The sequence below is a fragment of the Lagopus leucura genome, unplaced genomic scaffold (genome assembly GCF_019238085.1).
Source record: "Lagopus leucura isolate 7727_CA_CO unplaced genomic scaffold, USGS_WTPT01 Super-Scaffold_100001, whole genome shotgun sequence".
In the NCBI taxonomy this organism is placed as follows: Eukaryota; Metazoa; Chordata; class Aves; order Galliformes; family Phasianidae; genus Lagopus; species Lagopus leucura.
The window spans coordinates 87,044,783-87,058,621 of record NW_024962262.1 but is presented as its reverse complement, the minus strand read 5'-3'; the positions used below and the strand labels follow the sequence as shown (position 1 = coordinate 87,058,621).

General features: G+C 41.9%; 1 protein-coding gene across 1 annotated transcript in view; it reads left to right on the top strand.

Annotated features, from left to right (window-relative positions):
• Nucleotides 1-13,839, top strand: part of LOC122178276 (prostaglandin F2 receptor negative regulator-like) — a 66,387-nt gene that overhangs the window by 21,546 nt on the left and 31,002 nt on the right. The window contains 3 exon segments of the mRNA XM_042868352.1: nucleotides 6,206-6,571; nucleotides 7,397-7,816; nucleotides 11,112-11,495. Coding sequence (XP_042724286.1) covers nucleotides 6,206-6,571; nucleotides 7,397-7,816; nucleotides 11,112-11,495 — 1,170 coding nt within the window.

Genomic DNA, 13,839 nt, shown 5'->3' with positions numbered 1-13,839 from the left:
GCCGATAGTAGATTTAGTGTATTTTATATGGTGGAGTACTGTTTTCTTACTGTCTCTGACTTCTTAGATAATGCCTTTTGACTGCTCTTTCCAGGTCTGGACTTGCCAATTACTTTGTGTTTACACAAAAGAATATCATCCTGACACTCAGGCTGGGCAGAAAAGTCAGGCCTCATTCATTGAATGGTCGTCTGTCCCAACATGGTGGTGTGTCTTATATGTCTGGAGTGTATTAAGAAAGGGAAAAAAAAGTAGGGGGACGTAGAAAATCTGCTGTTGCTGTTGGCTTTTTTTTTTTCCTGTCAAACTCAGTTGGCTGTCTCTTCAGACTCTGACTATAAACAGAAAGTTTACAGAAGGTCTCCTCTCCAATGATGACAGAACCTAGGTAACTGGCCAAATAGGGCAGCAAACATTTAATGCAGCTGTGCAGAAGGATTTTTGGAAATGGAATGATGCACCATAGGATAACTAGGAACTGTGTCTCGGTGAAAGCCTTGAGGTCTCTTTAGGTGCATTTGAAATCACTTTTCGTGGGGGAAAGGTGGGGTGAATGGAAAAAACAGCAGGTCGTTACTGTGCTGCAGGAGATGTTATTTTAATCCTGTCCTGTGAATCTTAATCCATGTGGTATAGATAGAAATGGAGCCCAGCTGTGAAGGTATTCACTTTTTCACCCAGTGCTGGAGATGTGGCTTTTCTGAGATCTCTCAGATGGCATGGAGATTAGAGCAATCCGACAGCCTTGCAGTTTGATAGCGTTTCTGAGGCTTCACTTAAGATGCAGTATGCGTTTCTTCATCCTGATAGAGATAATGGGTTTTAAGCAATTACACCCAGGCTAATTCCTTTTGATAAGAGCTCTCCATTATCTAAAAAAAGAATCCCAGCCGCCTGGGAAAGAACAGTGTAAATGTCTCTCTCATGAACTCTTTCGCTCGCTCTTCTCTGATATGTTCAGATGATGCACTGCAGATCTTTCAAGCCATAAAAGTCTACTGATCCTTTTTTAGGTAGAGAGTTTTGCAGTCAGGGAGGTGTAGCAGTACTGTTGCACTGCAAAGTGCAGAGCTCTGTCTGCTTCAGGTAGGCTAGTACAGTGGTTATGGTTTAGACAGCAGGGATACAATTGGTCTCGCTTACAGGAGCCCTTAGTGCAGGCTGTTTGGTTGTAAGGGACAGCTTGCATCTGCTGATTAGGATGATCTAAATTTTGTAATATGGAAGGAGTAGCAAGAAAGCAAGAGCCTACCACTGTATCTAGAATAGATCCCAGCCCCTACTGTGTGTCGCTTTGCACTGGAAAGAAGAGTGTGATGTTGGTGCACGTTATGCGGGGATGGTAAGAGATCTCACTCATTTATTTCTAAGACCAGTAAAGATATTTCAATAGTTAGTTGAATTTCTGGTAGCTTAAAAAAATATAATTTTTTGTATTCTCCTTGATCTCCCTGTCTTTTTCTCTTTTACATAAACAATGTAGGATAGAAGACTTAATTGATGGCATTTAAAAATGTGTGCATGGGGGTAATCTCAAAGCATCATACTGCTTATGTAAATGTGCGACTTCTAGGAAAACCATGTTGTATATTTAAATACATATATATTGTGTGAACAGCATTGAAGGGTGTTCAGACATTGTAAATGTAGTTGTATTTCTTTCTTTCTTTCTCCTAGCTAGTTGCATATGGCATTCTTGATGTGGAGCTGCCTGATGATAATTAAAACTGGGAGGGAAGGCAAGGAGAGAAGAGGGAGTTTGGTGATAAGGATTATAATCTGTCCTGCTGGTATGCCTTGGATTTCCTTCCCTGGAGAAGCATGGCATGCTGCCTGTCCTGCACCTGGCTGCTGGCTAAGAAGCATTGCTGAATGCCTCCTGAATGCTGGGGGCCTGAGCAACTCCTCTCAGAACAGAGGAGGAGGATTTGTGTGGACATATCTGGGGTGGGACAAAAACAATGCAAAAAAAATTTTTCTTTCCTTCCAATTTGGAAGATGACTTCACAAATGCTGTAGCTAAGCAGTGTTGTACAGCAGTGGGAGATGAGGCGTTTTGCTTGAAATGGGATGCAGAAGAGGCAGCTATTCGTAGTGGTAAATCCATCGCTCAATCTCCAGTATGGCCCAAGAAGGGTTGTGCATGTTCAGCTGCCTCCTTTAGACAGGGCTGCAGCAAAGCGGTACTTAGGTGGAAAATATATGGAGGATTTCCAAGAGGAAAAATCATTGCCACCATTTGCAGAGTTGCCTGCAGCATTTTGTCCTGTCATAAACTGTTGTGAGTTTGAAAGGGTTGCTGTATTTCCTTCGAAGATATGGTAATATTTAGTTGGCAAATGAAACAACCTTTTGTTTAGAAAGCTCTTCTGAGATGCCTTTGGGATGAAAGGCATCAGCAACGTTGTCGTTACATCTCTTGTGACTGCCTTGGTTGAGGAACTGGACTATGTGAGACTCGTTCTTAGTCTGAGCCAATTTACTGAGTCTTCAGCTCTTACTTTTTTGGCTTTAATTGGCTTCCTACTGCATGTCACATTGCATTTTCCTTTGGAAGGAGGATGTAGAAAGTCGACCTCCTTCTCTGGGCTGCCGAGAGAACAAGGTTTCTTATTAGGCAGAGCTGTCTAGTGTGGGCTGGAGGCAGCACCTTGTACAAGAGAGCACTGAAGCAGAATTGTGTTCTTTGCAGTAAGAATACCGTCCCAGTCTTGTGAGCAGCTCCACAGATTACTTCTTGTCATGTTCTTTCATAAATGATATGAAGATACATAATCGGTGTGATGATGAGGCTCCTAGGAGACTTTCTTCATCAATGATAATGTCCCTAATGTAGAAGGAAAGCCCCATCAGCTCTTCTCCTGAGGAGCTGGCGCTTGTTGAAAGTTTGAACAGAATGGTTGTTCTATAGGTCCTGTGTGATTTTGCTGCTCTGTTTTCTTGGCTATCCTAAAAACTTTCCATACCTCTCTTCTTTGAAAGGGTTTAATGTAACGACAGCAATAAGATGTTGCATCTTGGTGATGGGATAAATTAATTTAAGTACTTCATGCAGCGTTGGTAAGGAACGAGAACTAGCTCAAAACTGCATAGGCTGTGTCTGGAGTGTTTTGCTTCTATATTATTGATATGTCAGTCCCCAGTTTATTTTTGTATCTTGATACATACTTCACCTTTTGTTTTGGAAATAGTTCCTTGCTATTCCACCAGCGATCTGATAACTGTAATAATAGTTTGGCATTTAAGCAATTGATCTTGTACTCAGACAGATTGGATGTCCACAATTGCACTCAGTGATATCAAGCCAGTTATTGAGCTCCTAGTAAATAGACATTTTTATTTTTTTTTTCAGTATCATAAAAACTACCATACTAAATTGTTTGTGTTCTGTTGGGTTTTGTCACTAATGTATACACTCTTCTGTCTTGCTCCATCTGTTTCTACAGTTAAATGGTATTCAAATGAATTCATTAAGAACACGTCACCTTATATTAACGTTGAAATATATTAGGTGTCATGGAAAATAAACGTTCCCAATAAATTTACAGAGTGTGAACATCTCATAAGAAGATTTCAGAAGAGCTGAACTTTGCTCTGGGAAGTTGGAGGCGGGGGTTTATGATTGTAGTGTGGGGCAGTGCAAGAACAAAATATTTGTAAAAGCTCCCGTTTATCTGCCAGAGCAAAATAGAACTTGCCTCTTTCCAAGGTTGGTGTCTGTAGCTCAATGCCTTCTGCTGCACTTACACGAAATGTTAATCTCTAATGCATGATGAAGAACATAACTTGTTTAGCAGCTAGGGACACTCTTCTGTCGATTGCTGCAGGACAAAAAGCAGAGCATTGGATTCACGGCTTCTAGATTCTGAGCCTCTTGGGTCACCCAAATGGCAGCTCATCCCTGAAGTATTTGTCCTGCGTGCACTCCTCCTTACCTGTAGGCACTCAGAGCACAGCAGCTGCTTTGCATTAAGTTCATATCCTCTTAGCTTGTGATGCTGTCTCTGTGCTTCTGCCTCACAAGTCTCTGTGCCTCTATCTTTCCCTTTTGCCTGCCTCCTCTTAGAAAGATGCCAATCACCCCTACCTTCATTTAATGTCGAAGAGTCTTTAGTGAACTTGGAAGGAAGAGAAACAGAGCTGTCTGCGCTAATCTCGAAGACAAACGTGTTGCCCTTGCCGCATTAGCCGTGCTTTTGTCACCTCTAGATTGGATTAGTGCAGTGCACAGTATGTGGGTCTGCAGCTGAAGGCGCATGCAGAACCGTGTTGTCTGCTTGTTTTAGTGTCACAGGAGAGTATTTTCTAGGGAGAAGACAGTGTTTAAGAGCAATGCCCTCAGTCAGGATCCTGAGCTGACTTCTTGCACAGGTGTGATCAGAGCCACTTTGGCTGTCAGACAGTGCTTTGAAGGTTACCTGTTGTTCCTGCTTTCTGTAAAAGGAAAAGTTGAAGGATTAAATGGAACTAGAACGTAAGGTCTATGAGAAATACAGTAACTGGAGCCTTTCAACTATCTTTTTTTTTTTTTCTTGGTTATTTTTCCATATTCTGGATTTTGATATATGGTGCTTGTTTTTAGAGATATACCCTTAAACACCTGTGATTGAGAACAAGATGTAGATAGTTAAGATTCTTCCTTTTCTGTTCACACTGGGAAGATGCAGAAAAGTCTAGCTTCTTTATTAAGACTAGTCCATCACTTGATCAGGTATGTAACAGTTTTTTGGGAAGAGTATAAGTGAAGTAAAAGACCTGTTTTTAATGCAGATTGGTGTTAGTGTAATGAAAGAGTATTTACTGTGTTGACTATAGAACATCACAGCACTCAGGAAGATAACTTACAGGAGTGAGCCTATGCATATGAACAGCCTGAAAAACAACGAATGTGCTGGGAGTTACCTGTTCTTATCAGCTGCAGAGGTAAACACAGCATCAGTCCTTGGTTCAGCTGTTTGCTGAACTGTAATTGGAGACCAAAATCTGCTTTTCATCTTATAATTCTACTCGATGTGTACAGCTCCTCATGTTGTTTTTAAATACCCACAGATGATCTTGATTTTTGAACACATCCCACTCAGTGCTCCTCTTTATGACAAGCTTCCCTGGGGATGGCTTCTCTCTGTGAGAGTGACATTGCCCAACCTGGGGTTCCTAGTGGCATGATGGCTCTAAGCCACTCTAGTGTGCAGTCTTGAGTACTGAATACATCAAGAGATACAAAGGGAAGGCTCATCGCATATATGAACGTTCATGTTGCTAGCTGGTGGCTTTACCAATGTGGCTGATGAGCAGTTGTAAGTTACTGGACTTCACCTGTGTATGGGCTGTTTGTTTAAACGTGATTTGGCCTGATCCCAGATCAACCTAGTGGTCCAACTGCTCTTGATATTACTATGATGGTCTACTTGGTTTTAGCAAGATCAGTGTTCTGGCTTCTGTTTTGCTATGCTGCTGAAATATTTAGTTGTGGATGTGGAGCTAGTGGGAAGTCATAAGAATTTTGTTGTTTCTCTTTGGAGATTGGGGTTAGGTAGCATCCCTCCCTCGCTGAAGAAGTTTCTATGGCTGGAACTATGAATCAAAGCAGTTCGCTCTTTGGGAAAGTGAGAACCCATCAAAATCCATGCCCAGCTGTTGGGGTTATCATTTGAGCTACAGAGCCAAATAGACCAGTGTCCTTCCATGTCTTTACCAGGTCCTCTGGCTAACTTAAGCAGTTCACACTTTTGCCTGAGGCATAACACGTTGCCTTGCCGTCCCTCTGCAGAGCACTGCCATTGCTCTCCTTTTAGTTAGACAGTCTCTGTCTAGTTAAATGGACACAGGCTGAGCCCCATGTTTTCCTGCACTCTGGGGGGAGCATGCTCTGTTCCTGCTTCCGTGTTCTGAGACTTCCATCAAAGATGAAATGTGTGTTGGAAACAAGCGTGGTTACAGAAGTCTGCTCAAGTAATATCTGTTGAAATTAGTAATTCCTTACTAAATAAGCAATGAAATAAAGATTGCCCACACAAAAAATGGTGTTTTTAGGGCTACTGTTCCAATGAGATTAAATATTAATAGGAAAGATTGCGCTTAGTAGTTTTAGCTTTCCGAGGAGTGTGCCCAGCCGTATTCTGTATCACTCTTTTTTTGGACAAAGCCTAACCTGGTAATGCTTCTGTTAACTGTCTGCTTTCTCTATCCTTATACCCCGATGTAGCTTTCTGCAGAGGACGTATTGTGAGGGTGCCCAAAAGCCCTCTTATTCGAGTCGTGGGCACGGAGGTGGTGATCCCTTGCAGCGTTAGTGACTACGATGGACCCAGTGAACAGAACTTTGACTGGGAGTTCTCCCGGGCGACTGATTTCTTGAGGATAGTGAGTACCTGGGATTCTACGTTCACCTCTGAGGAGTACCAAAAACGTGTGGGCCGCGGGGATATCAAACTGAGACGGAGCAGTAACGATGCTGTGGAACTCGTGATTAGAAACATCCAGCCAACTGACCAAGGGATATACAAATGCTCCACGCCCAGCACTGATGCCACCGTTCAGGGAAATTATGATGCTGAGGTCCAAGTGAAAGGTATTTCTGAAGAGTGAGGTGTGCTCTAAGTTTGTTTTTGGTATCAGTTATAGTTGTACTTCTAATAATGTTAATCTTCAGTTGCTTATGAGCATTGTGATTTTTTTTTTTCCTGTTGAGTTCTAAAGGCAAAATCCAAAATTGGGAATTACAGTAGTAGTGATGGCACGTAAGGCGCCTTTCCCTTTCCCTTCCTTTCTCCCCTCTCTGTCCCCCCACCCTTTCCCCTTTAAATGGGAAAACTAAGCATTGGGTTTTCTTAAGATGTCTGCAGATACTTTTGGTTACTAAGCCTCTTAATAGAGGGGCTAACTTCAGGTGAAAACACAGCTTGTGTGCTCTCCTATTTGTAGCATTGTCTAGGAATGTGTATGAAGAAAGTAATCTTCCCTTTTCTCTTTAGCGTATTGTTTCTGCAGTCATGTCCTAGCCTTGCTCTGTCATTTAGAATTCTTAAGTAATAAATGGGGAGATTTCTATTTATTTATTTTTAATTCCTAGTGTTATGTCTTTTATTCTTGTGAAAATGAATATGTTTGTGGATGGGAATAACCTGAATGATACTGCTTGAATGAGAAGCTGTAGTAAGAAGGAAGGTCAATGAAGTTGAGTGCTTGTCTTGGCTTGTTTAAAGTGGATCACTAATGAATTTTCAGCTTAATTTCCTTGCTCCTGGAAAATACTTGTATGGAAGAAGAAATGGTTGGAGACACGGTGTCCTCTCATATTTTTGGTGCTTCGTATCAGAGTAGATCAGGATAAGTGTTCTCTCCTCGCTTCTGTTTTATGATGCTTGTGTTTTCTGTTTGTTTTTTTTTTTAATAGTGATTTCTGATGGCTTATCAGTGAGTGGTTCAAAAGCACGTTCCTCAACATCTCTCAAGCTGTCTGAGGGTGACTCTTTCAAGTTACGCTGCTCAGCAATCACCACCTCGCCAGAGCACACTCACCTACATGTGACTTGGCAGATCAAAAGTGGATTGTCTTGGCGGGACATCCTGTCTTTAACTCATGAAGGCAAATTCCAGCCCGGCCCTGGCTACGAAGAGCGCTACCGTAATGGAGATATCCGCTTGGACACAGGAGCAAATGACACGTATCGATTGTCTGTGTCCCAGGCCTCATCAGTGGATGGGGGTGTCTACAGGTGTCTTGTGAGCGAATGGGTGAGAGGGGCAGACAGCTTATGGCAGAAGATCCAAGAGAAGAGCGTGGAGATAGCAAGTGTGGAAATCCAACGGACCGGTGAGTGCTACTGATGGGTTGGGATCATAGCTTCCAGCTGAAGCAGCGCTGTGTCCAGAATGTCATACTTTAAGAGTAGAAATTGGATAAGCTGAACTGAATGAGCCCGCCCTTCAGGAGAGCTTGATGCTGTTTGTATAGCTGGCCTGTTTACATCTAAGTTGATATCAAATTCTTGGCATGATTTTGCTAGCTTTTTTGGGGGGGAGGGGGAGCAGTGAGGACGATGATGTGGAAGAATTGACTGGAATTTCTTACATGCCTAGACTAAGATTTTTATCTTAGACTTCCTCTGTTCTTTATGTTTCTTAAATAATGTTGTATTCTGTTCTATATGTTTCTTTAAATAAAATTGTATTCAACTACTCAACACCCCAAACCTACCCTCTGTGCTCTTGTTAATGTTGGGTTGTCTGATAGCACTAAACAGCTATGCTTCCTCTGTAAAAGTGGATTGTGACTCAGTGACAGATGTGAATGTTATATATTAAAAGAAAATAAAAAGTCTGGGAGGAAGGAGAAAGGCAAGGATAATTTCAAAGGACAAATTATGCAGTGATTTCTATCACCTTACACTGGATCACTGGGCTGATTGCTCCACTTTGTTGTTATGGCCCTGTTAATCACATCATTGCATGCTTGACTTAGGAAACAAAAATATGTGAGCTGTGCTGAGGATGTCCCGATATCTCTGTCTATATACATTTCAGGAGGAGCTGTACTAAGCACTTAATTGCATTAGCATTACTGCTGCTAGGTAAAGGGGGAAAATGAGAGGTGATGCATCTTGTCACTCAGTAGGTGGAAAAACAAGCGGCAGTAGTCCCTCAGAAATGAGGTTATGACAGTATTTTCAAGTGTTCATACAATAAAGATATATTTTCATTTTTGTAGTCTTGCAGACAGTGTAGGGAAAATTCAGAACTGCTGAATTTTGATTGGCTCATTTGGATGTAGTTTTAGTATTCTGACAGTACTTAGCTTGTGAAATTGGACAGGACCAATCTGCCCCTTCTTTTCAAGGTGTCTGTTAAACAATAAAAGCTTGCAAGTAGTATCTGCTGAACCAGGGTTGCTAATTAAGAGCTGTAAGCATCTATTTTCTTGCACTTGTGGAGAGTGTTCTGGCCATCGTCATCCTGTTTTCAGAAACTGATTAAATGCTACCTATTTAAGCCACAGCTAGCAGTAACTAATGGGGGAGGTTTTCAGTGTTTGTATACTTGGGTTTTTCTTTTTTCTGTTTGGCTTGGATTTTTTTGGCCTTCATTTTCAGCTCAGTAATTAGCACTGGAACTTTGTCAGGGGCATGAAAGCTTTCTGGCTTTCCAGATCCCCTCTTAACTGCTATAAATTCTAGAGTTTAATTTGTAGAAAAAATTTTAAAAAGTCTTTTTTTTTTTTTTAAATGTAATGCAAAGGCTGGTGTCTAATTACTTGTATAAGTAGCATAGCTTTTGTAACTCTGTTTCTTGCCTCTGGTACTCTACCTACCTTCCTACTACATTCATCTCCTTAAATCACGACCTTTGGACCTGACTTTGTATGTCTTTTTCTAATAGTGCCTTGCATAACAGGGATGTAACCCTAAGTGAGCCCTTTAGGCTCACTTCAGCCCTCCTGTAAGCAAAAAAGGTGCCTTGAGAAAGCATATTTTAATAAGTTCTCTCAGATTCCCTCTCCATGGTTATACCACCAGGTTCTGAATGCTTGTGACTGATGCATGAAGGCAGAAGTGCTCCATGCTGAAATGCTGTTCTTAACCTTGCAGAGGAATCTTAATTTATATTCTGACATTAGTCTATTAAATTAATTAGGCTTTCCTACTGTTTCCAGTCCTAATGAGGGAAGTCTCAATGAGACACTCATCAGATAGGAGACTTGGCTTTCTGCACTATCAGGTGGTGAGCAGTGAGCTCATGGTTTTGATGGCCATAGTTGTGGCCATTCAAAATTCAGTTTGGCTCTAGCTTTCTGTCTTTCATTCCTGATGATCGTCCTAGAAAGCTTTTACAGGTGGGTATGTATTATGTGCTTACAACATGGTTTTACGTGTAAATCCCTGATCTGCTGTTACCTGTCTGTTTAAGGTAGGAATCGTGTAACTACTGAGGGAGGACAGCTACTTCTGTAGCAGCCCAGTCTGCTGGCTTTAATTAAGATGTTTGAAGGAGAAGTGCATTATATACTGTGGAGGTGGTGCTGCTCTGAGATCCAAGTCTAATTTGGACAATGTAGAATGCAAGTTAACTAGCAAGTTAAAAGGTGGGGGTGTAGCAATTGGACAGATCATTATGATGGGAAAAGGTGTTTCACCAGAGGTGTAATGACAAAGGATCAGCACAATAGAAAGATGCTATAAAGGAAGGGAAGAAGATTGCTTACCCACATCAGAAGATTCCAGGTTTGCAGGGGAAAGCTCCACCAAGGAGGGGTCTCCAGAAAGCAGCAGTCAGGCTTTAAATGAGATCTGAGAGGTGCAGCCAGGCTCCACCCTGTTCTGATCACACAGCTGAATTGCCTTCACCTGTGCTCCCAGGGCTGACCCGGTCCTTTCCCCAGGTGATCAATCAGTGGTTCAGGCTGACTCCACAGTTCCCATACAGGGGGCCAGGTAATTTGTGAATGATTTGCACTGAGGTTTACAAAGAGCACCTGCAGCTTAGGCTTACCACTAGGCTTACCACTAGGTTTTCTATTATACCACTACCACTAGGCTTACCACTAGGTTTTCTATTCCTAGTCTTGATGCTTACATTCTATCCAGCTTAGTAAACTACAGAATGCAGAGGGCCCCATTTGAAGGCTGACCATGTGTGCTGTGCATTAAAAATAGTCACTAGCCATGAGAAGAGTTTGTTAAATGTGTTTTTAAGTAGCTGTTGGCATTGTTTTAAAGTCTCCTGAGTGTGTTGGTCACAGCATTAAGCTGTGAGTTAGCAGGATAAGTCATTATTGCTGCCATCTGTTTGCTTCCCTTTCTTGCTTCTGCAACACACCAGTGGTCAGTCAGAACTTCAACATGTGGCCATAGCTGCTGCACATCTATATCTGTTCTCATCAGTGAGCTCAAAACCATTTCAGCAGATATAAATTGAGTTCTAATATAGTTTCTTGTGATTTCAGTGAACATTTTCTCTTCTGAGAGATTGTCCCAAAACACCTCAACCCCCTGTGAGAATGAGAAACCTTTTTGTTTTCCTGCTATTTGAAGGTGATGTGTATATTCTGTGTTTGGAACATACAAAACAGTGTTTTATTTTTTTGCTTGAATTTTTGTCTCTTCTTTTCCAAGCTCTAGATGTGCTCATCTCAACAAGCAATCTGTCTGTAACTGAAAGAGACTCCCTGGATCTTACCTGCAACATCACAACAGATAGGAGTGGTATTTTCCAAGCTGAAGTGACGTGGTATTTCTCTGAGTCACCCGATGATACCTTGTCGGATGCTCAGGTTTTGTTGAGCATGGACCGTGATTCTGTTGTCAGTGATTCAACTCTTATCAGTCTGAGCCATGTAGATAGGAACTCCTATCGCCTGTTGGTGCGTGATGTGGATGTGGAAGACTCTGGGTACTACTTTTGCCAAGCAGCTGTCTGGGTGCCCCTGCACAACGGGAGCTGGCACAAAGTGGTGGAGAGGACATCTGCACCGGTCAGTGTGGTGGTGACAGCATTAGGTGAGTGATTTTGTTTTCAAACTTCATTGGATCTCTTCTGGGCAAGTTCTTATCACGTTTGCATTTATCACCTGTATGTAGCATATCTATCTCTCAGATATAAAAACGTACTGATCTATTCTGTGGAGTTTGGGATTTGTATACAATGGGATTTTAAAATCTCTAACTGCGTGTCTCACCCCCACACCCCATTTTCTGATGTCACTGAACAGGCTGTAACTGGGAAACAGAACTTAAGAGCCTGGGCTCTTAAGGGCTAAAGCTGCCCATGGTGTCATGTTGTCCCCTTTCATCTCCCTCACACTGTCAGTGGGGCTCTGACACAGCAGCAGGCATTCTCTCGGAGTTCCAAACAGAGTGGTATCAGGTGATTCCCATGATTTTTGTGACTTGTATGCTATAAAAATTATTTATAATGCAAACTACATAATGGTCTCTAATAGCTTCCAAAGTTGTTTGGCTTTTTGTTTGTTTTATTGCTAGAGACAGACCATATCTTGCTGATGGATTTAGGATGGGGGAGGATTTTATACTGCTTTATTTTCTTTCTGCAAGAGAGGTTCATTTTAGTAGACCACTTTACCTATTGATTACTGTGAGTGAATGAGGCAGACTTGACTAAGAACTAACATAATTCTGGAACTGTTGATTAGCATAGTGGTCATTAGAACAGATTTTCCTCATTGTCCTTTATTTATTTATTTATTTATTTATTTATTTTTGCAAGGGACTGGCTAGGAGGGGCTGTTTGTAGCATTTATTCTTCATTTACAACTTCTTGAACTTAAACTGAACAGGGTACAGAAACCAGAGGTCAGAGGTTTAACAGGCTTGTCTGATCTACCTGACCTACTAGAACAGGCTGGCAACATCTTTCCATACACCCTGTCCTGAGAATAATGTGTTTTGGAGATCCAGTGGGACATGTACATGCTGAAGACAGTAAAGTTTTTACTTCATACCATCCTTGCTGAACGTTAAATGTTGACCGTATCTCTTTATGCAAATATAACAGAATTTAGGTGTTGGAAGTGACCTCTGGAGATCGCTGAATGCTGCTAACTCAGTTTCCCTACAGTAGGTTATGCAGGAAAGCATCCAGGTGCTTCTTGAGTGTCTCCAGAGCAGGAAATAATCCCTCCAAGCAAAGTAGCTTGGGAGCAAAAATCAAACTGTGGGAAAACTCCTAAAAAGCCTACCTTTGTAGAGGTAGAATAGGTAGGCTGAAATATCTAGACCTATCTCCTAGTTTACTCATGAAGAGAGAATAACTTCACTTTGGAAGCAGTGCAACTCAGGATGTTGCTGCAAAGTGTTGTGGGCAAGGCATTTCCACCTGCTTCAAATTATGAAGTATTGCTTGTATTGGAAGCATGAACAAATCTGGATGTGAACTGGAGGAAAACTGGCAGAGCTGTTGTACTTGACATTCCCAGTAGCTTTCACTGGATGCAATTATCTGTGCCAAAACTCTTGCTTACATACCTGTTTGGAGCCTCTTGTAATCAGGGGCTGATAGTACCATCAAGTTACAAAAGTGAGCTCATCCTGGGTGGAGACACAGGATTCGGTCAGGGTCAGTGTATGAAAGGGCCTACTCTGAAGACTGGTTTTCAGAAATAAAACAAGATTAAACACCGGTAACAATGACTTTACATTTTGCATTTTAGCATTGTACAGAGCAATATAGCCATGCCTCTTTCTTGCATACTTGTAACGTGTGCTAGAAGTGCACGAGTGATATCGGTCTTCATTTCCCATTTTCATTCAGCCATTCAAGTTATACATACAAGCTGTGAGTGCTCTCTCCTTCCCCCATGTGTTCACGTGTATACATACACATGCTCATGCATGTACAGGTACTCTGCATATTTGCATACTGTATGGTATTGCTGGTGCCTGTGGGACTATTCCTTACTCTTTCAATTCCAATTGGATGTTATCTGGGGACAGGAGAAAATAAAATCTATTATTCAGCAGGTGCTTGGTTGCTAGGGTGAGGGAAGTAGAATAATTTTTCAGTGTTTGAGGTTCTCAGCTGCATCCAGAATTCACCAACTCCTCGTCTTTATGGAAGTTAAGAGCTGCTGGGGTATTAAGTCATTGAACTGTCAGTGAGGCTGCTCTTTGACAGCTGACAGAGCGGAGGAATGAGGTTTATCCAGCCAGCCTTTTATTCTTTCTAAATCCTCTGCTTGAATGTCTGTCAGGGTGAAGCGCCTATCTGGAGTGGTGTCAAATCCCAAACTCTCTGCTTAGCGGTCCTTTTCCTCCCCACAAATAAAGCTACCTGAAGTGATTATCAAAGAACTTGAGTTTTTTGCAGCTTTTTCCCTCCTTTATT